The sequence below is a fragment of the Macaca mulatta genome, chromosome 7 (assembly GCF_049350105.2).
Source record: "Macaca mulatta isolate MMU2019108-1 chromosome 7, T2T-MMU8v2.0, whole genome shotgun sequence".
In the NCBI taxonomy this organism is placed as follows: Eukaryota; Metazoa; Chordata; class Mammalia; order Primates; family Cercopithecidae; genus Macaca; species Macaca mulatta.
Window position 1 is genome coordinate 10,254,854 of NC_133412.1, and position 25,922 is coordinate 10,280,775.

The 25,922-nt window shown below is 41.2% G+C and overlaps 1 protein-coding gene across 1 annotated transcript in view; it reads right to left on the minus strand.

Moving 5' to 3' along the window:
• Positions 1 to 25,922, minus strand: part of FMN1 (formin 1) — a 378,430-nt gene that overhangs the window by 294,257 nt on the left and 58,251 nt on the right. Inside the window, exon 2 of the mRNA XM_015141784.3 lies at positions 16,234 to 16,409. Within this exon, the coding sequence (XP_014997270.3) occupies positions 16,234 to 16,409 (176 nt within the window). The remainder of the gene's footprint in view (positions 1 to 16,233; positions 16,410 to 25,922) is intronic.

Sequence of the window (25,922 nt, forward strand, 5' to 3'; positions counted from 1 at the left end):
ATTTCACTCTTAAGCTACTTAATTGTCATGATTCTCCTCGTCCAACTTATTTCAAGTTCTGGGCCTGATTTTAATGGCAAATCGCTTCTAGCTTCCCAAAGTAGTTCAAATAGCTTCACGTGAAAACTGTTTGAAACAAAAAGTAGAAAGGAGTTAAACTTAGTAAGGGTAAATAAGAGTGGGGAAACTATTTCTGCAGGTGAAAAAAGTTAAGAGCAATGGACTGGGAAAAATAAGTTCTGAATAAAGATATGGGTGGGTTAATGGGTGAAGACCTGGTTTTTTGGTTCAGGAAGTGTGTTTTAATTCAACAAATGGCATCTTGGACAAAAGGGGAGAGCTGAGAAAATTGTAACATCACAAGGAGTCAAAAAATGTCTGTAAAATGAGGTGTCGTAGAAAAGAAGTACAAGAGTAAGGAATAATTTGGGTAGAATCAAGTTGCTGGAAGGTTGAATGGGACCTCAGAAATATTAGAAATTATCTAGCTTGGCTTTAGTTATTTATTTTTTGAGACAGGGTCTCGCTCTGTTGCCCAGGCTGAAGTACAGTGGCACAATCACTGCTCACGCAGCCTTGACCTCCCTTGCTCAAATGATTCTCCCACCGCAGCCTCCTGAGCACCTGGGATTATAGGTGAGTGTCACCACGCCCGGCTAATTTTTGTATTTTTTATAGAGACGGGGTTTCACCATGTTGCCCAGGCTGGTCTCAAACTCCTGGCTTCAAGTAATCTGCCTGCCTTGGCCCCACAATGTACTGGGACTACAGGCGTTAGCCACTGCTCCCGGCCTGGCTTGACCTTTTGTTTTAAAGGCGAAGACATTTGAGGTCAAGGGAAGCTAAACAACCGGTACCAACCAGTTCATACTGCTCAAGTGCAGCACCCAGATGGGAAAAAAGGCATCCCATCTCCTGTTCACCCACATCACATCACCCTGCTGCTATGCTGTGGGGTCTTACCTTCTTCCTCAACAGCATCTTCGTTATGCTCATTTTCTGCATCTCTCAAATGGAGACAACACCTTGCTTCTACCTAATTCACAGGAATGTAAGGCCAAAGAAAGACAAAGCCAGACATACCCTTAAACTTCTAGTTTTGTAGCACTTTCCCTGCCTTCATGCTGTGGTGTTCCTCTGCCAAAGCAAAGCTTACAACAGCCTCTCCGGGTCACCCCATCAGAAGCCTGCAACTGTTTTTACTAATTGGTTAAAAAGACAACAGGCAGCACCTGCCTCTTGCAAGGACCCATCCCAGTGATTAAGGTCTTTTTTTCTGTTGAAAATAAAGTATTTCTGAGACTTGTTCCACTGGGCAGTATCAAAGCTTCTGTGGAAATGGATTGAATATTGATAACAAACTAGAAGAATCTAAAAGGAAAGGAGAAAGGCTGGGACATCTTGCGAAGCTTGAAGAAAGGAAGACAGCAGGGGGTATGTAATCTTATGATGATCAAGAAACATGGGCAGTGTGCAGAATTAAGAACAGGCCCTCGGCCGGGTGCAGTGGCTCACGCTTGTAATCCTAGCACTTTGGGAGGCCAAAGCAGGCGGATGACTTGAGGCTAGGAGTTCAAAACCACCCTGGTCAACGTGGCGAAACTCCATCTCTACTAAAAATTCAAAAGATTATTCAGGCATGGTGGTGGTGTGTGCCTGTAGTCCCAGTTACTCAGGAGGCTGAGGCAGGAGAATCGCTTGAACCTGGAAGGTGGAGGTTGCAGTGAGCCGAGATGGCACTACTGCACTCCAGCCTGGGTAACAGAGCAAGACTCCATCTCAACAACAACAACAACAACAACAACAACAACAACAAAGAACAGGCCTTGAGTCCTGGGCTCACACCATGCTCCACTCCTACAAGAGGCTTAACCTGGGGCAAATTATATATAAGCTCCCTGTGCTGCAGCTCCCTCACCTGGAAACTGGTAAGAACAGTTCCTGGTTCATGAATTGCTATGAGGCATACACTATTATATGTTTGGCCCTCATCAATGACCTGCAGTAAGTAGGATATGTTTTCCTAGGAAAAGAACAGCTTCCTTAGGGACATGAACCATCATCTAACAGACTTTTTTGGCATTCTCATTATAAAACAAGTAGTTACTGATGAACTAACAGCCCAAGCAGGAAGTTTTCTTCTCCCAACTCCGATACATGCACTTGGGCAGAAGGGCTACGTACAACACACCTCCGCACGCCCCAGCCGCAACCATGCCACAAGGACCCTGAGCTCCAAAGAAAATTCTTCCAAGGGATCCCTTTGGGTGTTTCAGGGCCAGTGTTTTCTGGATTGGATTCTTCCATCTGTGTCACCTGAAGAGAGTAATTAAACTTTCCTCAAGCGGCCACTGCATAAGGTGACAAAGTGTGCCCTGTTCTTTACTTTGTTTCCCAAGCTCCAACGTGATTTTTAAACCAACTCAGTTATTTGACAGAAAAAAAAAATCCATGAATGTGGTTTCCTCCATCTTTTCCTCATGAGAAAAAGCATGCTGAAAATGACACTAGGTGCCTTAGCACTGAGATTTTCCCTCCTTTGGGGAAGGACTGTTTGGAAACAGTAAGCCTGGGTCCTCAGTAGCACAGCACTAGACATTTTATTTATTTATTTACGTTTGGTTTTGGGTCAATTCATTAGACTTCAAAGGTGCTGCTTCATTACAAATGAAATAAAAGATTGGACCCACATGAAAATCAAGTTTGAAATAGTTATTATGTTACTGGTTAGAATCCTACTCCCAAATATTTCTAAGACTCGGTTGTTCCACCAACCAGTGTCAAAGGTCCCCTAGAAATGGATTTAATATCAATGACAAAGTAAAATAATGTAAAAGGGGAAAGAAAGGCTGTGACTTCTGAAGCTGGGGTGGGCGGGATGAGGGTTGGTGGGTAGCAGTCTTTAAAGTACAGAATTTCCTGGGATGTGTTTCAGAAGAGTTTTGAGCTTCTCCAAAGTGAAGGCATAATATTGGTGTTCCGTATGGCTAATGACAGCAGAAGGCATGGAGTCTATGGAGAAAGCATTTCACTGTGACTAAGCTGCTCCTGATAAAAGATGAGGACCTGGAATTTATTAGACTACTAATGCCTGTTGCTGCCTACACTCCCTTCTTCCCGTGCAGTAAAACGAGGCAGTTCATGGCTACCGCTATAACTTTTTCTTTTCCTTCTTTCATTTTTTAAAGTCAAAGTTATCTTGAGAATATTAGTTCAAACTCCAAAGATCCAAGTATCATTTAAAAATATTTTTAAAGAGGACAATAGAAAATCTAGGGAAGGTGAGGATTTACCTAAAAGAAAATGAAAATGGATGAGAGGAGCACGCATGCTGTTCCAAGTAGGCAGAATGCTGGGTTATTTATGCAAGTTTTCTTGCACCCTAATCCTCTCCATAACTCTATGAGAAAGATGCCATTAATTGCATTTGACAGATTATTACTGTCCAATGAAAGTTTCTGCCATAAAGCCAACATTTGCACTGGATCCACCTGATTTAGTCTAAATGTTTGTTCATGACAATAAATCAAAAAAACTATTTTATAATAGTTTTCTTTCCCACTGAAACATAGGAAGGGAGGCAAAATAGATCACCTGGTTACCCAGAACCACATGGCTGCTGAAATTAGAAGTTTACAGAGGGTAGAAAGGTCGCAAATGAATCCTGAATCAGTAATGATTCTTTGACCCTAATGTCCACATGATTAATTCAGACATTTAAAGAGAAAACTATTGAAACAAATGTCAATGCACTAAAATTACAAAGGAGAAAGTAAGTCAGGCATTGCCACAGCTATGATCCAATTCTTTTTTTGAGACGGAGTCTTGCTCTGTCGCCCAGGCTGGAGTGCAGTGGGGCAATCTCAGTTCACTGCAACCTCTGCCTCCCAGGGCACAAGCCATCTTCCCACCTCAGCCCCCTGAGTAGTTGGGACCACACGTGCATGACACCACACCTGGCTAATTTTTGTTCTATTTTATTTTCTAGAGATAGGGATTCTCTATGTTGCTCAGGCTGGTTTCAAACTCCTGGGCTCAAGTGATCCACCTGCCTTGGCCTCCTAAAGCATTGGGATTATAGGTGTGAGCCACTGTGCCCGGCCCATCCAATTATTAAACAGTTAAAGAGACAGCAGAGAAAAAGTAGAGGCAACAAGGCTATGTCTTTGAAGAGGCATGTATTGGGGTTTAGCATGAGATATTACTAGTCACAAACTAGCCTTGTCAGTTGAGGTAGGTGCTTTAACATCTCTAAGATAGCATCCACGTGTAAAATGAGAAAAATAATACTTAACTCATCGAATAGTTCAATAATTAAATGTGCTGATATTCTTAACCCAGTGCTTGCTTGATTCCCCAGACGCTAAATAAATGTGACCATCATTATTATGGAGCACATGCAGGTGGTGGGGAGGAACCACGTTTCCACGGTTTTGAAATGTATTCACTATTGCCTCCGTGTGGTACACCATTTTAATTGGAGATTTAAATAAAACAAGTATATATAGGACTACTGTCATTTTCAACACTTTAAAAAGCCTCATGAAATATTCTGAAGAAATGCTGTAACAGTTCCTAGAATCAAAGTCACATACTTTCCATAGCTGGAGAAGGAAAGTTTATGATGTTCATGTGCAAGACACTAGTGGCTGCAATCCTTAATGCAATTTAGAAATAATGATAGTAATACATTGGAATTGCTTAAGTAAAATCTGTAAAATCCAAAAGGCAACAGAAAAGCAACTGGGCCATAAAAATCAGAACTTTATGTTAATATAGGGGTATTCACAGTCAGTATGCAAAGGCTACTGCATTTCAAATTCTAAATAGCTCATATGGGATTGTAATTTTAACTACAAATTCCCGCCTTCATCCTGGAGAGAGAGAAGAAGACATGCAACGGAGCACAAATGATGTACGTAGTGAGAGGCCAAGGTTGGAAGACACCATGTGAGGCTCACAGCACTCTAAGTTTAGTGAATGCAGACAGAAATTTAAGCTTTTCAGACAGAAAAATGAGGGTAAAAACTTGGAACACATCCAGAGGGGGCAAAAAACAATCATGTGAATTTTAGAGAAAATCAAGTATTTTAGTGGCAATATTCCAATTCACTTAAATACAATTCTTAGACAAATTCTTCATCATTTTATTTAAAATTCAGTTCTATTCTGTGACCTCTCTGGCTTTGAAAGTATAATACAGAGTTTTCTCTGTATATACCCTCGAGTCCAAATTTTATATGAACAGCTATGATATTTCTCATCAGAATAGGAGAACAAGAAGAATGTATGTTATAAAGATCAAAGAAAAGCAAATTTCACAGTTCCATTAAGCATTAAGGTGATGCAATAATTTATCCAAGCTTATTATTCTTTTTATTTTATAAAGAAACCTGAGGCTGGGTGCGGTGGCTCATGCCTATAATCCCAGCACGTTGGGAGGCTGAGGAGGGAGGATCACCTGAGATCAGGAGTTCAAGACCAACCTGGCCAACATGGTGAAACCCTGTCTCTACTAAAAATACAAAAATTAGCCAGGCATGGTGGCGCCCGCCTGTGATACCAGCTACTCGGGAGGCTGAGGCAGGAGAATCACTTGAACCTGCCAAGCGGAGGCTGGAATGAGCTGAGATCGTGCCACTGCACTCCAGCCTGGGTCACAGAGTGAGACTCCATCTCAAAAAAGAAAGCTGAGCTGAACTGTTACCAGATTTGCCATTATTTTTCAATTGGTAGAGAAGTGTGAGAACTGGTTTAAGAATTTGTGATTAGCGGAAAACAGAAATTCTATTTAAACGTAACAATCTTTCACACTAATTTCCAAATTTGCACTAATTTGAGAGATAATTGGTTAACTTGCATGTGCATTAGGAAATAAATCAGATTACTTTTTTTGCAACTGCTTTATCATGACTTAAAGTGATGAAGAATTTGTAGAAAACAAAACAAAATGATTTTCCAAATTGATCAATAACTCATCCCTTCCAACTGTTCTTTTCATCTGGATAATTTCTTGATGACTTATCATACCACCAACCGACACATGATCCCTGTCTCTCATTCTTTTTCTCTTTCACACACATACACACAGACATGTACTCACACATACACAAACGAACACACTCCGTCTGGAAACAAGCTACTTTGGTATTTCTAAATTCACTTCACTTGCAAGTACAAGTCACATTGTCAAGAATATTCTCACGATTTGGTCAAGCCATTCCTAGCGCCTGTAGCTTTAAGTGGTAGACTCACCGGCTTCCACGAAAACAATACAAAAATGCGGCCCTCTCCATGTAAGCAAAGACACACAACAGAGAGCAATCTGCGCATTTATCGATGTTGAATCTAATTTACGCTGTCAAGTTTGTTATTTAGGAGTGAAGGAAGGTGGAAGGACTGAAATCTGCTGGTGTTCCTGTAACTGAGTGCCTATATTTTAAAGTTTTTTTTTTTTTTTTTCTTTGTGTTAACCACTAGACACACCCTCACACTGCTAGCTCATTTAATTATATGTTTGCTTAAAAGTTCCAGAGACTGGGCTGGGTGCGGTGGCTCATGCCTGTAATCCCAGAACGTTGAGAGGCTGAGGCGGGCGGATCACAAGGTCAGGAGATCGAGACCATCCTGGCTAACACGGTGAAACCTTGTCTCTACTAAAAAAAGTACAAAAAATTAGCCGGGCGCAGTGGCGGGCACCTGTAGTCCCAGCTACTCAGGAGGCTGAGGCAGGAGAATGGTGGGAACCCGGGAGGCAGAGCTTGCAGTGGGCCAAGATTGTGCCACTGCACTCCAGCCTAGGTAACAGAGCGAGACTCCATCTCAAAACAAAACAAGAAAAAATGGCCGGGTGCAGTGGCTCATGCCTGTAATCCCAGAACTTTGGGAGGCTGAGGCAGATGGATCACCTGCGGTCAGGAGTTCAAGACCAGCCCGGCCAATGTGGTGAAACCCCATCTCCACAAAAACACAAAAATTAGCCAGGCATGATGGTGGGTGCCTGTAATCCCAGCACTTTGGGAGGCCAAGGTGGGTGGATCACCTGAGGTTGGGAGTTCAAGACCAGCCTGACCAACATGGAGAAACTCCATCTCTACTAATAACACAAAAATTTGCCAGGTATGGTGGCACATGCCTGTAATCCCAGCTACTCGGGAAGCTGAGGCACAAGAATAGCTTGAACCCAGGAGGCAGAGGTTGCAGTGAGCTGAGATGGCACCATTGCACTTTAGCCTGGGCAACAAAAGTAAAACTCCATCTCAAAAAAAAAAAAAAAAAAAAAAAAAAAATTTCCGAAGACTAAATCTTGAAACAATACAAGCACCTGTGGAAATCTCCCCCACCCAGAGCTTGCTTCAAGGCTGCAGTTGAACCCAAGATGATGAGATGATGCAGGCCCATTTACCAGATGTGGCAATAACTCAAGATAAGCCACTGGGACAAGTCACAGAGATGTGCACTGCCTCACCCCTGCATGGAGGGTACTCTGTAGTGGCAACACTTCCCCTTCTTTTTTTTTTTTTTTTTTTTTGAGACGGACTCTGTTGCCCAGGCTGGAGTGCAGTGGCGCGATCTTGGCTCACTGCAAGCTCCACCTCCCGCGTTCATGCCATTCTCCTGCCTCAGCCTCCCAAGTAGCTGGGACTACAGGCGCCCGCCACCTCGCCCAGCTAGTTTTTTGTATTTTTTAGTAGAAACGGGATTTCACCGGGTTAGCCAGGATGGTCTTGATCTCCTGACCTCATGATCCACCAGCCTCGGCCTCTCAAAGTGCTGGGATTACAGGCGTTAGCCACCGCACCCGGCCAAAACTTCCCCTTCTTAAATCCTCGCGTTTCGCTTAGAAATTTGAAGTAGTTCCATTAAGACAAGAGCCTGGACCATTTTCTCCACGGCTAACTTTGGTTTATAATAAAGTCACTCTTCTATCATACCCCCACCTTGCTAACTGGTTTGGCAGGCAGCAAGCGGCTGAATGAATCTGCATTTGTAACATTCCCATCAATGTTTCGCCATTAATTTTATTTTTAAATGTTAAAAAATTGATATACATATTTTCGGGTACATGTGCTACTTTGATACTTGTATACAATATGTAATGATTAAGAGAGAGTAATTAGGATACCTATCACCTCAATCACCATTAATTTTAAAGACCCAGGATACCTGGTGCATGCTGAGGTAGCTAGTGTCCCATATTAGTAGCTGCAGAATTTTTACTGGATGAGTTCTGTGGAGTAATTTTGGTTGTAGGTCTAGCTCTCTAATTCTGAGCCTGGATCACAATCCTTCTCACTGATTATGGGAGCTAATCCTCATCCATTAAATGAATGTCTTTTGTTCTTAAATTAAAAACAAAACAAGTAAGTCCAAAAGTAGTGGAGAGGAAGGAGGAGTTAACATTTAAGTACTTGGGTCTCCAATCAGATTGGGTTTAAATCCTACCCGTGCCCTTGCTTATTTGTACAATACGTATAATAACACCTCTAAGGGCAGGGTCTGGCTTTTAGGAAGTGATCAATAAGATATGGAGGTTCTTATTACCGTTTAGACAGTCAAGGTTGGGAGTAGCCTTGGTAATTACATCCAAGTTCATAAGAGACAATTACTTGGAACGGGATGCTCTGTCTTCCCCAGCCAATTAAGCCAATTCAGTAAAAAACATGCAGGGCCTCACAGGCAAGAAAGGGATTTGATGAGCCTCGGACACCAGAATCAACAAGAGTTCAGATTTGTGTGTGTGTGTGTGCGCGCGCGCGTGCGTGTGCACGCGCACTTTTAAGACGGAGTCTCGCTCTGTCACTCAGCTGGAAAGCAATGGTGCACTCTCGGCTCACTGCAACCTCTGCCTCCCGGTTCAAGCGATTCTTCTGCCTCAGCCTCCCAAGTAGCTGGGATTACAGGCACCCACCACCACACCTGGCCAATTTTTGTATTTTCAGTAGAGATGGGGTTTCATCGTGTTGGTCAGGCTGATCTCAAACTCCTGACCTCAGGTGATCCACCTGCCTCGGCCTCCAAAGTGTTTTAAAAGCTGGCATACAAAATCCTATTTCCAAAGAGTAGTGCCACCAGGATATGACCCTAATGACTACTTACCTGTTTCTGCTTTTCATATCTTTGTTTTCAATTTCAGGCCATACCTCTTTCAGTGTGTTTTCTATCTACCCATGTCTTTGTTTATAGACACGTTACAAACTATTCTCCATGGTGAGCATTCCTCTCCACTGGAATCTTCAGGAAACTGCACTTGTTATAAGAATTTAGGACCCAGTGTTTCTCTAGTCTCTGACTATATTCAGTTGCCTTTGATAAATCTGGTTGAAAGTGCCATAGGACCTGAGATGCATGACTAATGGTAGCTCCTAGTTCAGTGGAACATAAGAAACTGCCCCTTCAGGCTAACTTCTTAATATTCATGTTCTAAATGGGCACTCTAGGGTGACTGAGGTTTTGTCATATATAGATGCTACCCAAGGGCAATTCATGCATTTGGATCTTGCTTCAAAAGTAATTATCTAGGGTTGACGGAGTTAGTTAATAAAATATGGGATACCCAGTTAAATAGGAATTTCAGATTTAAAAAAACAAATCATGTTGTGGTATAGTCATGTCCCATACAATATTTGGAAACCCCACGGCCCAAAAGTGGAGCTGGCAGAGCTTTGGGTTCAGTCTTTCGAGAGCTTTGTAGTTTGCCCATAATAGTCTATAGAATTTGCTCGACCAGAACTTGCAGGATAATTACCCAAACAGAGCTTCCCTACACAGCAGTCTAGCATCTACATCATAGTACTAGTTGTGTGATATACTGATATAATGAGAAATATACTGTGTATTTGGTCTTCATCTGGCTCCTAGTCAGAACTTCTAAAACCTTCGTAACTTCCTAAGTGATAAGAGCCACAGAAGTAGTAGTAATATTTGGATATACTCAAATATTTTCAAATATCTATAGAAGCTGTAATATGTTTTTTGTCCTCAGTTTCTGAAACAGCTCAGAAACAATAAAGGTGAAACGGGCATCTTTTGTTATTCAGAACAAGCCCCTTTCAACTACACTTGAGCTTATGTTATGAGGTGACTTTTAGAGGATGGGAGGCAGGTTGCCAAGGGAACCAACCTTGTGATTAGCTGGTTGGCATTTTGGGTCCCAACAACTCACCTCCAGGAGGGTAGAGAGGCTGAAGGCTGAACTAATCACCAATATAATGAAGACTGCATAAAAACCCTACCCAAAGAAGTTCTGTCTCCATAGGGACAGAAGCTCTTGTGCTCGGGACCCTTCCAGACCTCACCCTATGGTATCTCTTGATCTGGCTATTCATTTGTATCCTTTAAAAATATCCTTTGTAATAAATTGGTAATGTCAGAGACGTTTGAACCAGAGCGACTCCATCTTGAATAGGGGATGGGTAAAATAAGGCTGAAGCCTGCTGGGCTGCATTCCCAGTAGATTAGGCATTCTTAGTCACAGGATAAGAAAGAAGGTTGCCACAAGATACAGGTCACAAAGACCCTGCTGATAAAACAGGATGTGGTACAGAAGCCAGTCAAAACCCACCAAAACCAACATGGCTACAAAAGTGACCTCTGGTCATCCTCACTGCTCATTACAGGCTAACGATAACACACTCCCACCAGTGCTATGACAGTTTACAAATGCCACGGTAGTGTTGGGAAGTTTGCTTATATGGTCTAAAAAGGGGAGGGACCCTCAATTCCAGGAAATCCCCACCTCTTTCCTGGAAAACTCATGAATAATTCACCCCTTATTTATTTAGCATATAATCAAGAAATAACTATAGGTATACTCAATCAAGCAGACCATACCACTGTGCTCTGCCTATGGAGTAGCCATTCTTTTATTCCTTTACTTTCTGAGTAAACTTGCTTTTACTTTATGGACTTGCCCCAAATTCTCTCTTGTGCAAGGTCCAAGAACCCTCTCTTGGGGTCTGGATCAAGATCCCTTTCTGGTAACAGTAAGTAAACTGTTTCCCTAGGTTGTACAAGTTATCCTAGCAAATTATTGAACCCGACGAGGGGGTCATGGGAACCTCCTATTTGTATCCAAGTTGGACAGAAGTTATGGGTAACCTGGGAACCCACTACTTGTGACTGGCATCTGAGGTGTGGCAGTTTTGTGGGACTGAACCCTTAACTTGTGGGATCTGGCTACAATTCCGAGTAGATCGTGTCAATTGAATTGAATTGAACTTTGGGATACCTAGTTGGTGTCTACAGGGAATTGGAGAATTGCTTGTTATGAAAAATACGTACACTTGGTCTCAGAACGTCAGAAGTGTTGTGAGGGTAAAGGAGGTGTTTTTTTGTTTTTTTTTTTTTCATTTAGTTTGCTAAATAGATGCTGCCCAGAGTCTCCCTAGTGTTTGTCCTACACCAACCCCACCTCCTGCCATTCCCGAAGGAACCCCTGAGTCTTCTCATAGTTTAGTAACTAAAAGATGAATGCCCAGCTAAATGAGGGGACTTAGCAACAGCCCTAGCCTTGACGCCAGTGTCCATCCTGACTCGTGGATGCCAAACTCCCACCAATTATCTCAAGTATGAAATGTTTTAGCTGTCATCACGTACTAATGAGAGTCAGTATAGCCACAGAAAAAGGCTTAGGAAAGTAACATCCTGATGGTGATGCTGCAAGTCAGGTTTAAAACTGGAAGCATGGGCCGGGCGCGGTGGCTCAAGCCTGTAATCCCAGCACTTTGGGAGGCCGAGACGGGCGGATCACGAGTTCAGGAGATCGAGACCATCCTGGCTAACACGGTGAAACCCCGTCTCTACTAAAATACAAAAAAAATTAGCCGGGCAAGGTGGCGGGCGCCTGTACTCCCAGCTACTCGGGAGGCTGAGGCAGGAGAATGGCGTGAACCCAGGAGGCGGGGCTTGCAGTGAGCTGAGATCTGGCCATTGCACTCCAGCCTGGGCAACAGAGCTAGACTCCGTCTCAAAAAAAAAAAAAAAAAAAAAACTGGAAGCATGGCAGTGCTGGTCCAGTGTCTAAGGCCGATGGATATATTGCCTGGAGTCTAAAGCCCACCAGAGGAAAGGGGTTTTTGTGAGCTGCTAGTCATTAATAGGATGCTAAGTTTTTCTTCTTTTTTTTAACTTTTTTATTTCTATAAGCTATTGGGAAACAGGTGGTGTTTGGTTACATGAGTAAGTTCTTTAGTGGTGATTTATGAGATTTGCACCCATCACCCAAGCAGTATACACTGTACCCAATTTGTAGTCTTTTATAGGGTACACATTTGTTCTAAATAAGTAGAATCCTTTCAGATAGAAACCTTACCTAGAATATCAATATTTAAGCATGTAAGAGTCAAATCACACTGTCCAAAGAGGGGAGAAGGGCTTGGAGGTGAGGAAGGAAACACAGGGCTCAAAGAAAAAAAAAAAACAGTTGATTCAGAAAATAATCAAAAGAAACTATTTTAGTTTTATAATTCTGATTAATGAAAAACTAAGCAACATATAAATATATACTTGTTTTTAATTACACAGTATTTATATATACAAATATATATTTATATATCACACATGTATTTATACATAAATATATTAAAATTATACATATATACATATGGATAATTTATATACAATATATATGTAACATATATAAACATATAAAACCCATAAAAGGCTAGTTCAGGAAGTAGACATTTTTCACCTAGTGATAAATATCAAAAACCTAAAAATATTATAGAAAATAATCCACCTCCTAGAATTTTATCATAAGGAAATAGTCCTAAATAATGGGAGAGAAGGGTATAGGAAAAATTATATGTGTGGTCATACTATTTTATTTCCAAATAGTGGTCCTATTCCAAAACTGGAAACAACTTCAATATCCAATAATGGAGAAATGATTAAATAAATTTTAGCATACCATTTCGTGGAATATCACTCAATCACTTAAAACACATCTATAATGAACTTGTAACAGCCTGGATAAGAAATGTAAGAGTAATTATTTGAAAAAGAGAAGGAGACCAGGTGTGGTGGCTCACGCCTGTAATCCCAGCACTTTGGGAGGCCGAGACGGGCGGATCACGAGGTCAGGAGATCGAGACCATCCTGGCTAACACGGTGAAATACAAAAAAATTATTCTCTACTGAAAATACAAAAAAATTAGCTGGGCATGGTGGCACACGCCTGTAATCCCAGCTACTCAGGAGGCTGAGGCAGGAGAATCGCTTGAATCCAGCAGGTGGAGGTTGCAGTGAGCCAAGATTATGCCACTGCACTCCAGCCTGAGCGTTAGAGCGAGACTCCATCTCAAAAAAGAAAAACAAAAGAGAGGAGGTTATAAAATCTGGCATGCTTATATGTTTTAAAAAAGTCTCTCATTGAAAAACAAACCATACTTAGTGAAAAAATGCATAGAAAATTTATCAAATTGTAACAGCCATCTTAGCTGCTAAGATTATGAGGTTTGTTTTCACTGTAACTGTGTATTTCAAATTTTCTATAAGGATTGTGTAGGATATTTAGAATTGTAAAAAATTAATCATTTAATTTACAGAGGAAAAGGAAAACCAGAAATACAAAGTTTAGCCAATTTTAAAAATCACATAAACACAGAATTTTTTTAAAACACAGAAGAAAAATAAAGTAGCTTTTCAAAATCTACTTCAGCACTTTTACACTGTAGATCTGCTGTCTGCAGCAAATGCAACTTAAAGTAATTCACCAACAGATGTCACTGTTACACTTCCTACTTTAACCATCTCTCTCGAGACGCACAAATTTACGTAGGGGAACAAAATCAAAACCTTTACTAATTCTCATGCCATCTCCCGCAGGACTGCAGCTTTCTCACCTTTCAGCTTCATTTCTAAACCTCCTTTTGTGATACCTGAAATGCTGAATGCTGTTCTAAAATGACATGCGGTGACCATGGTTTTATGGTTATGAAAAACACAGGGTTCTCCTGCTCTTTGAATGACACCCATGTGAACATCACAGATTTAACCTACACTCGTCAAACACATGGTTCCAGGTCTGAAAGTAATGAGTTGGAGAACACAAGATTGTCAACAGGCATTAAAGTTAGTGGTTAAAAAAAAGAAAAAGTGCTTCTTAGATTTCTGGTGGCTCACCTCATCTGTGACAGGGAACTGGATGGGTAAAGAGGGATTGCAGAGAATCACAATAATCTGGTCAATCCTATCAGGCCATCTAAATGTGGAAGTAGCTGAATCCCAGCCCAGTGCTTTCTGAGGAGGAGTCAATACTTCTGCGTCAATGAAAACAAGAATGAATAAGAAAGGAGAAGGCAGCTGGATGTATGGCTCATGCCTGTAATCCAGCACTTTGGGCGGCTGAAAGAGGGAACATTTTCAAGTCAGGAGTTTGAGACCAGCCTGGCCAATATGGTGAAACCCCATCTCTACTAAAAATACAAAAATTAGCTGGGTGTGGCGGCTCACGCCTGTAAGCCCAGCTACTCAGGAGGCTGAGGTGGGGGATTGCTTGAACCCGGGAGGCAGAGGTTGCAACAAGCCAAGATCGTGCCACTGCACTCCAGCCTGAGCAACAGAGCAAGACTCCATCTCAAAAAAAAAAGCAAAACAAAACAACAACAAAAACAAACAAACAAAAACAGAGAAGGCTAATTTTTTTGAACTAAAAGTAGATCTATCATTTGATTCAGCAATCCCACTACTGGGTATCTACCCAGAGGAAAAGAAGTCATTATATAAGAAAAGATATTTGCACATGCATGTTTATTAGCAGCACAATTTGCAAAAATATGGAACCAGCCCAAATCCCCATCAATCAATGAGTAGATAAAGAAAATGTAGTATGTATGTGTGTGCGTGTGTGTATATATATGTGTATATATGTGTGTATATGTATATACATATTGTGTATGTGTGTGTATATATGTATATACATATTGTGTATGTATATATGTGTGTATACATACACACACACACACACATATATATACACATATACCATGGAATACTACTCAGCCATAGAAAGGAATGAAATAATGCCATTCGCAGAAAGTTGGGTAAAATTGCAGACTATTATTCTAAGTGAAGTAACTCAGGAATGGAAAACCAAACATTATATGTTCTCACTAGTAAGTGGGAGCTAACCTATGAGGATGCAAAGGCATCACAATGATACAGTGGACTTTGGGGACTTGTGGGAAAGGGTCGGGGAACACGAAGGATAAAAGACTACACATTGGGTACAGTGTACAGTGCTCAGATGATGGGTGCACCAAAATCTCAGTAATCCCCACTAAAGAACTTACTCATGTAACCAAACACCACCTGTTCCCCAAAAACCTATTGAAATAAAAAAAATTAATTAAAAAGAAAACCGCAGAGAGGTTATTAAAAGTGAACAAAAATTTAAAAAAAGAGAAAGGAGAAAGTTATGTTTTTTAAATGCATCATCCTATATTCTGCAGATTTTCTGCCAACCTATCTACCTGTTACTTGAGCAGCTGGGGAGAAAGGTTCATGAATATGGAAGGCAGGCAGGGTACTTGGATTTCTTTTTTTTTTTTTTTTTGAGACGGAGTCTCGCTCTGCCGCCCAGGCTGGAGTGCAGTGGCCGGATCTCAGCTCACTGCAAGCTCCGCCTCCCGGGTGTACGCCATTCTCCTGCCTCAGCCTCCCGAGTAGCTGGGACTACAGGCGCCCGCCACCTTGCCCAGCTAGTTTTTTGTATTTTTAGTAGAGACGGGGTTTCACTGTGTTAGCCAAGATGGTCTCGATCTCCTGACCTCGTGATCCGCCCGTCTCGGCCTCCCAAAGTGCTGGGATTACAGGCTTGAGCCACCGCGCCCCGCCCTGGTACTTGGATTTCACTTGAGAATCCAGAGCATATCAGTTGGCTTACCTATGTTATTCACAAATTTTTAGTAAAAGGATATTACGTAGTGACTCGCAACCAGTGGGTACTCCCACAATGAGATTTAGGCTGCAAAGCTAATGAACAGAGTGCTCTGAAAACACTCAGATAAATGACAAACACAGTCACTCCTAGACAAGTTGCTAGTTACTTTCTAGTGTACAAATTTCAGATCACCAAGCTGCATCTTGATTTTCTGCAGCCCACTGATTTTTTTAAACAATGATTCATACATTAAATGCAGCTTTATATACACAATTTACATTAAATACATATTAAAGGAGCCTCTGTTGACCACAAAGAACCACAGCACAATCACAAAGATTTCTACTTACATGGAGATCCAAGTACAATTCACTTCTGTTTGACTTCTCCCTTTCCTCATGAAGCAAAAATGGACAGGCTGGTCCTGCTCTGTAGCCCAGAACCCACGCGCCTCCATCTCTGTTGGGAAGGTCTTTAGGTGTCTGCTCATTGAAGCCGTCCCAGGGAAAGCCCTCAGAGGAGATACCTAAAACAGACACAGAGAAGGCCATCAAGTGACATGGCAGCCAAATAAATAAATAAATAAATAAAGACGTATTGGGGGAACTCCTACATAGACTTCTTCATACTAGCTCTTACTTTGCTTTCTAAGTTATATTTTTAAGAGATTGCTTTCCTTCAAAAGTATTTCTCCCTACAATTTCTAGATCACACCAACAAAAAATTACAACATATGCCCTCATCCCCCGTTTGAAAAGATAAGTCTACTGACTGTACTCTATGCCCCATATTCTTGATTACAGGTTGCATACGGGTCATTCTATCTCATAATGAAATCAGAGGAGCTGGGGGACAGAAGTCAGGAGGTCTGGCCTGTGGCTTTCCTACAGTTCCTAAACAGTGTCGTCTGAGCCAAGTCACTAATGTGTGTGTTCTCCAGGGCAGGAATGGTGCCTTGTTCGTTTCTGGGAATAGAATCATTACACATGGTGCATATGGGACTTGGTCAGTTTGTTGAATGAGTGAGTAGTGCATGAGAAACCTATTTGGGATTCACTTTTGTCATCTCTGGAATCAAAGGTATTAGTCTAGCTTATTCTAACCTAAACTGTAGGCAAGTAATAATGGGATAATAATCATTAACTATGTGCCAGACACTGTTTTCAGCTCTGTCCAATTTTTATGACAACATATAGTTAGGTATCATTTTCTCATTTTAAATGGAGAAACTGAAATACAAAGAAGTTAAGCAATTTGCTTACAATCATAAAATCAGTAAATGGTTAAGCTAGGACTTGAACCCGGGCAGTTAAACAATAGAGGGTCGTGCTTTTAATGACTACACTACGGCCTCTGCCTGACATTCTGTTCTCAAAATAGCAATATGTGTTCGACAACAAAAGGACTTTACGGTCAAATCAGTGAGAAAAGCTACATACTGTATCTCTTAAAGAACCATGATTCGTGTTCGCGTATTAAAGACCTTGGGATGTCCTTTAGTACAGAAAACCTAATTCTATATCATAGGGTTTTCCAAACTTATTTGGCCACAGAATCCATTTAAAGGACACCTGCTAAACGTGTCGCAAGCCACTTAATGTTGTACTGGAACATAGTTTGGAAAACACCAGATTAGATCACTTCTAATGTTTCACATAGCACTCAAGTTCCTAGTCCTCTTTTAATTCCTGGTAAGCAAACTTGGCAAAATTTTAAGCAACTAGGCAGAAGTTAAAGGTTTAGGCTCAGGGTGTTTTGCAATAGAGATCACTGTTGAATATATGATAGCGTGTTTATTACACATAATCCCTGTAAGAGTCTGTTTGGCAGTCACCCAAAGCCAACCAGTGGCTTCTACCATGCTGAAACCTGACTTACACGAAACTAGAGCTGAGAGTAAGTCAGCTCACAAAGGAACTGCGGGATAGCATGGTTGTGTTAGAGTAGCATTTTAGAAGAAAAAAAAAAATGAAAACAGCTAAGGTCTGGCTGTTGTTTGCCTGTTGGGTTTATTAGTTTTCAATCACAATTCAAAGTGAAAGATGATGCAGGTCACAGTGTGTCTACAGTTACCCTGTAGCGGGCTGTCCACAAAACACCTTTCTGCAGCCACTGAGAAAAATGAGAGTCCAGGGCTTCCCCAGTCTCTGCTCATCCCTGCAGACACAGTTGTCTAGAAGAGTATACCCTAGGCTGTTCCTTGATCTGGGCCAGATGCCTTAGAACAAGTGCCTTTCCAGTCAATCCCCTTGCTACCCACTGTCTACAGACAGTCTTCTGGGCTTTCATTTAGAGTCTCATGTGCTTTGGAGTGACCCACTTCTAGTCTCAAGACAGAGGAATGAACTAATGCCTAAAGGAACCTCAGGGAGAAGGCACTCTGCTTAGTACCTTTGCTTTATGCTCATGTTGACTCTGAGGAAGACAGTACTGGTTATACTGTAACAGATGAAGAAATTAAAGCTCAGACCTCCTTTAACTTCTATTTATATGGCTCATCCTCCTCCTGGACTATTTCTGTTCACCTTTGTCATAAATCTTTTAAGATTTACAGTATACTCTCACTGTACTACCTCATCTTCAAAGATGTATTGGTTACTAATCACATCCCTCATTTTAAATCCCTCAACCTTGCATTTTTCTTTTGAAGTAGCTGCTGGCTTTGGGGAAACGTTGCACAGAATAATAAAACAATATAAAACATAATATATATTATATATCACAAAACACAATGTACAACACCTGAGGTAAGACATCTGTATCATCGGAGGCACATTGTCTGGTGAGTGTAAGTTCATCATTTAGGTACAAGAGAGAGTGAAACATTCCCATAATAACAAGGATTTGGGGTCTTGGATGAAACACACATGCGTGCATATTTATGCAAACACACATGCCAACCCCTCACACACTTGCAGTGGCTATCCAATACTGCATGAATGAGGTGAGGTGTGCAATCCAATTCACTCTCTATGCAGAGGGAAAACAATGTCAAGGTGAAAGTTGTCTTCTTTCTGAAAATGGTTTTAGTTTTAAAGAGTTAATTTCTAATACCTAAGGTTTAACCAGACAATATCCCTATGAAGGAAACATGCAAGGTAAAACCATGATGCATAATAATTTTGGCAAGAATCATTTGGACAGAAAAGGACCATAAGTAACATAAAACTGAAATAAGTAACATAAAACTGTTATTCTCAAAAGTCTGACAAAGTAGGTTACGACAAATGACAAAGTCAACATTCTGACGACTATAACGTATTTATAAAATAATTTTGGAGTGGAGAGTTTTAACGACACAAACACAACTTTTTTAGTCAAAAATAAAGCACACGTCTGTATTTATTAAAATGGGTAACACCCAAACTAGTCTCTCCAGTTGAATACTTTTAATGAAAAAGAGAAGAAAATCATCTGAAATTAGATAAATATATTCTGTCAAAACAGTCAGCTGTCATTTAATTTTCTGATACAAACAGATTTGGGGGTGTTAGATCTTTAGAGAATATTTTGTGAAAAACTCAATCGGTCTTATCAGTTTAAACATGTGTCTTTCCCTTTCATGTGCACATTACAAACCTGTCTTGTACTCAATATTTTGTTTCTCAAAGACATTTCAACAGCTTGATCGACCACACATACACACACAGGTTATCTGTACAGCTGACCACGGTTAATACAACGTACAGCACAGTCACAGTAAAGGTAGGGTGACTTACCTTGGAACCACTTTGGAAGTCTGTGCTTTTCAAAACCATTCACATGACGAGCTGCACTTCCTGATGCTAACCTACAACATCAGACTGAGGTTTTGCTGTCAATTATCAAAACAACAGAAGCAGACAGAATGGAAAGGTAGTAATATGCCATTTAAAACAGGAGGCAGTGTCCACAGCTCATCTTTCCAAAATGGGATCAGTCTGTCTAGCAGGGGTACACTGGATTATGGTTCCCACTGTTTCACTCCCTCCCTGCAATATGATCACGCACTCACGGCCTTTTCTGATATATTTCCCCTGCCACATGACTTGCTTTGGTCAGCTGAATGTAAACAATGTGACAGTGTGCCAATTCTGGGCCAAGGCCTTGAGACACACGGTGTGTTTTCATGCCCCGCCTTGTGCTTCTGCCCTCACCATGAGACGAACACGGTCCTCGGGAGCTTTGAATGAGACATGGAACGTCTGACCCAGGCACAGTCCTGCAAGCCTGGAGCCAAGCTCAGTCAAACCCAGGCCCAATCGAGTGAACCTTAGCCAAATCCCAGGCCAGTGCATAAAAACAATAAATATTTATTATAAACCATTGAGATTTGGGACCTCTCTGTTGAAATAGTTGCCTCACACACTATCATGTCTGCTCCTGCTAGAAACACTGTAATTATTAAAGACATTAAACCTTTTCAGCTAAGGGCGTAAACACGACAGTGTTTTTATTTTGTAATTTGTACTGAAAAGAATTATTCAACGTACTGCAAGGATTTGAAAAATGAAGTGAAAACTCATGGCACACCCATTTACTCATTCATACCAAGATTCATGCACAAACTACACTTTATTAAAAAGTTAACCTTATTTACCAGACATTGTCTTTAATCATCTAAAGAATATACATATAAAAATATACCAATTTCCTAAAGGAAGTCTGTGAACATACTATGTAACCAGCAGATCTGGCCAAAAGTCCCCAAAGGACAAAATTACAGTGCCTTTTAGGTTGTTTCCTCTGATTCTCCCATCACACCAAGCCCTCACTTGACAGCAGTGATGAAGTGGTCATGCATCCAAAAAGACGAGAGAAAAAACGAAAACCCTAAGCTTAAAACTCTCCTGAGTTTTGGCTCCCGTGCTATAGTGCCCAAGGCCATTCATCATACTTGACGTAAAATAAACCCTACAAGGTGAAGTTTTCTCAGCTGGGAATATCAGAACTGATATGTGCAGGTGGACAGGTTGTCTTCCATTATGTTATTCAAACGTGTACTTACAAGCAAGAAAGACAGCAACCTAGACGTGTAGCTAATGGAAAGTGACACTGCTAAGTTCTTGGAGAGTGGGTGTGTGGCTGTGTATGTAATCATCATGTCTATATCTAGGAAGAGAGAGGTGTGGCAAGAGTATAGTCTCATGGCTGCTACCTGTCAATTAGAGATCAATGCTCACTAATGCGACTGCCCCCCTTTTCATTCTCAGCAGTGTTAAATGTCACAATGTCACCAAACCAGCTAGTAGATAAAATTCTGAGGAGGTGTGGTATCTGTCCACCCCAGCCTCTAACGCCTCACTGGAAGTGTGTGGGGAGAGAAATGATGAATGAGCAAAGATGGACAGGTGGAAGGTGTGGCTAGTCAGAGAAAGGCAGACGGCAAATCAAAAGCTAGCAGGAGTGGGGAGCAAGCTCTGTCAGTCTGAGCATCGATGAGGAAAGCATCCACGGCCATCAAGCAACTGCAATGCAGTTTGCATTTCCAAAATCATGCCTAAATTCAAATAAAACAAAATTTACAGTTGGAAGGAATCTTGCATATCTCCCCACCTACATGCTCATTTTAGAGTTGAGAGAACCGAAATCCATGAAGATCGCAGTATTTCCAACATGCCAGCTAGCAGCAAAGGCAGAACTAAAATCTAAGTTCTTTATGCTATTTAGAGAGGCATATTATTGCCAGTCCCCAGATGAGAATATTGAGGGTTAAGAGAGAAGTAGATGTGAACAAGTTAAAGAGCATGGGTACGGGGCTTTACCATGTGGGCTAAATTCCTGGCTTTGACCTTTACTAATTCTTTGACCTTGGTGAAATTACCAAAACTCCCTGAGTCTTTATTCTCTCATCAATAAAATGAATATAATAAGAATATGCCTGATATTGAAATAGGCTCACAATTATTTTCTTTCAGAAGACTTTTCCTGTGCTGGGGGATAGATAGATTTGATGGAAGAAGCAAATAATTTCCTGTTTTAAATAAAGAAATCTATATACAATGAGGGTATATCCAACATCACACAGTCATGTGAAAGGCTATTTTTTTGTCAGAGAAGATAAAGAGAATAACAATAAAGCTTATAAGAATTCAGCTGCACTGTTGTGCAGCGGATCCTAAATCTGTTCATGTTCCAAAAATAGAATTCACGTCATCAAATGCAACGGCTCCAAGTGGCTGATCATCTCTGGAAACAAGAGCTCCTCAGGGTCATTCATAGATACCCTTTGATATACTCCTTCCCAGAAAGTCAAACATAGGAGCCTAGAGCCGTGAATGGAACTATTTATAGTCATGGCTTTAAGTGAAATAGCATTTTAAGGAAGTACACATATATATCTCTTATGATTATTGTATTAACCTCCTTCCACGGTTTTCTTCTGTGAAGAACACTAGTTGAGGGGTGTATATTACTCAAGCTAGGAAATTTATTTGTAGCCATAGTTACACTGGATATTTTCACACTTGAAAAACAGGGCGCAAATGATGGCAAGAATGGATAGAGCACTGAGGTAAGGTGTGATGCAGAAAAGATCAAGGAAAGAACAAATTGAGGAGGTTGCAGGATTCACTGACACATTAAAAGCCTCTGTCTATTCTCAGACAATAAATGCTCAAAACATTAGTTGTTAGTACTTCAAATACTTAAGTGATCAAAAAATTTTAGTATGTTTGGTTATTAAGAATATGACTGGGTGCAGTGGCCCACCCCTATAATTCCAGCACTTTGGGAGGCTGAGGTGGGCAGATCACTTGAGGTCAGGAGTTCGAGACCAGCCTGGCCAACATGGTAAAACCCCATCTCTACTGAAAATACAAAAAGTAGCTGGGTGTGGTGGGAGGTGCCTGTAATCCCAGCTACTTGGAAGGCTAAGGCACAACCCGGGAGGCAGAGGTTGCAGCGAGCCGAGACTGTGCCACTGCACTCTAGCATGGGCAACAGAGTAAGACTCTGTCTCAAAAAAAAAAGAATATACTAGCTTGTTAACAAAAAACATGTATATGTATTTTGAGATGGAGTCTCACTGTGTCACCCAGGCTGGAGTGCAGTGGCATGATCACAATTCACTGTAGCCTTGGCCTCCTGTGCTCAGCAATCCTCTTGCCTCGGCCTCCCAGCGGGGACAACAGGTGTGCATCACCACACAAGACTAGTTTTAAATTTTTTTGTAAAGATAAGCTCTTGCTGTTTTGCCCAGGTTGGTCTCAAACTCCTGGCCTCAAGTGATCCTACGACCCTGGCCTCCCAAAGTGTTGCGATTACAGGCATGGGCCATTGTGCCTGGCCCCCAAAATATTACTGAAGAATAAGAATACAAAAAAAATGTCATATGGTATTCATTGTAAGTAAATTTGAATAACATTTTCCCTTTTATGTCACATTATTCCAATTACTATGAGGATGGTTGCACCAGTGGGAAATCCAACTCTTGAAGACATATAATCACCTGTTGTCCTAATAGCTAAGGAAGTCAAGAAAAAACTACAAAATACTAAGCCCTGGATTATAAAATATATAATAAATGATTTTTTAAAAACTTTCTTTCCAAAAAGAAATGATCCCAGGAAACTCACAAAAAGGAATACACATAACAAGATAAATACAGAAAGAAGGCATATTTACCATTATTAAATGTGATTGAGCAGACACAATATAATTAAGAGACTGAGAATACAATATGGCTCTGAGTGTCCTTGTAACACAGTGAGAATGAAAGGGCATTCTTTATTTCATTACTCTCATCGAAAGGAAGAAACAAGCTGATCCCTGATGGCTGACAAAGGTTTTTGTGATATAAAATTCTGAGAAAAACAGCTGTATCATCTACTTAGTTCCCACCCTAGCCTTAGCTCCATCCCAGGTGTTTGGACTAACAATTATCTTTACACGGTATTATTGCCAGCACTAGAACCAATAAGGCTGGTCTAGTCGTATGTCAGTAACAACCTCTGCCCTGCTAACCAGAAAAGTTTGGATATTACCTTGATTGCCCAATGATTTGGAATTAAAGTGAACTCTTCATCAGAGCTGCTAAGAAATGGCCTCTATAACACATCCAGATTCATAAATCGCCACCTTTTGCCTGAGCGTCTTAGGCACCAGAGTTTTCCTATCTCCCTTCTTCCACCAGTCATTAGTACTAAGGAGGAGTCCTGGACTCTTCCCCAGCACCAGATTTCCCACTTTCCCTCCCAATAAATCTACTTTTTTTTTTAGACAGGGTCTCACTATATTATCTAGGCTGGAATGCTGTGGTGCAATCCTGGATCACTGAGCAATCCGCCAGCCTTGGCTTTCCAAAGTGCTGGGATTACAGGCATGAGTCAACTCGCCTTGCCGCCCCATTCTATTTACACATACTTCAGACTGGTTGATAATGTCCCATAGGTCACTGGGGCTTTGGTAATTTTTTTCAGTCCAGAAATCACCTCTCAGTAGAAAGCCTAGGTAGCTGGGCGCAGTGGCTCATGCCTGTAATCCCAGCACTTTGGAAGGTGGAAGTGGGTGGATCACTTAAGCTCAGGAGTTCAAGACCAGCCTTGGTGACATGGCAAAACCCCATCTCTACTAAAAATACAAAAATCAGCTAGGCCTAGTGGCCTGCGCCTGTGATCTCAGCTACTTGGGAGGCTATGGTGGGAGGATCACTTGTCACTTGAGCCTGGAAGGTTGAGGCTGCAGTGAGCCAAGATCACACAACTGCACTCCAGCCTGGATGACAGAGTGAGACCCTGTACTTAAAAAAAAAAAAAAGATGGCCGGGCGCGGTGGCTCAAGCCTGTAATCCCAGCACTTTGGGAGGCCAAGACGGGCAGATCACGAGGTCAGGAGTTCGAGACCATCCTGGCTAACACGGTGAAACCCCGTCTCTACTAAAAAATACAAAAAACTAGCCGGGCGAGGTGGCGGGCACCTGTAGTCCCGGCTACTCGGGAGGCTGAGGCAGGAGAATGGCGTAAAAACCCGGGTGGCAGAGCTTGCAGTGAGCTGAGATCCGGCCACTGCACTCCAGCCTGGGCGACACAGCGAGACTCCGTCTCAAAAAAAAAAAAAAAAAAAAGATGGGCTAGACGGAGCAGAAAAATACTTAAAGATGTAAGAAGTACTGGCTTCAATTTTCCAAATTTGAAGAAAATTATTAACCTACAGATCACAGTAGCTCAATGACTCCCCAGCAGGATTAATACAAAGAAAACTACAATAAACTGGAAAATCTGTGATAAAAAGACAATTATAAAAGCGGACAGGAAAAAAATATATTATGTACAGAAAACTAAAGAATCACTAGACTTCTCAGAGCATGCGGCCCAAAAGACAGTGGAATGACAACTTTAAAGTACTGAAACCACCTTAGGGAAAACTAGTGTGGAGGAGGGCAGACAGGGATAAAGAGAGAACTTTCATCATGATAAAAGGTCACTTCATCAAAAAGACATAACATGCCTACATTGTCATTATTTGTACCTGGCATTAATAACAGAACTTCCAAATACATGAAGCAAAACTATCAGAACTGAAATAACTACATGAACAATTACATTTGGAGATGTCAATATTCCTTTCTTAGTAATTAATTACAACAGCTTGACAGAAAATCAGTACGGATATGGAAAACCTAAACATTAACCATCAATTTTACCTACCTGATATTTATAACACACTCCATTCAATAACTGTAGCATATGTATTTTTGCAAGTACACATGGAATTTATCAAAATAGATCACATGCTGGGCCACAAGTCTCAATACATTTAAGAGGATCAAAATCATACGAAATATATTCATTGGCTACAATGGAATTAAATTAGATACTGGTAACAGAAAATTATTTGGAAAATTCCAAAAACTTGGAAATGAGACCATACACTTCAAAATAACTCACGGGTCAAAGAAGAATCACAAAGGAAATTAGAAAATATTTGGAACACAGCTAATTCAACAATCAGAGAGAAACTGATAGCCTTACTTCATGGTGAGTGACTGTCGTCCCCCAGTATGGCTGACGGCATTTCTCCTCCGGACTGGGAGAGACGTCAGGCATAATTGATGCATGAT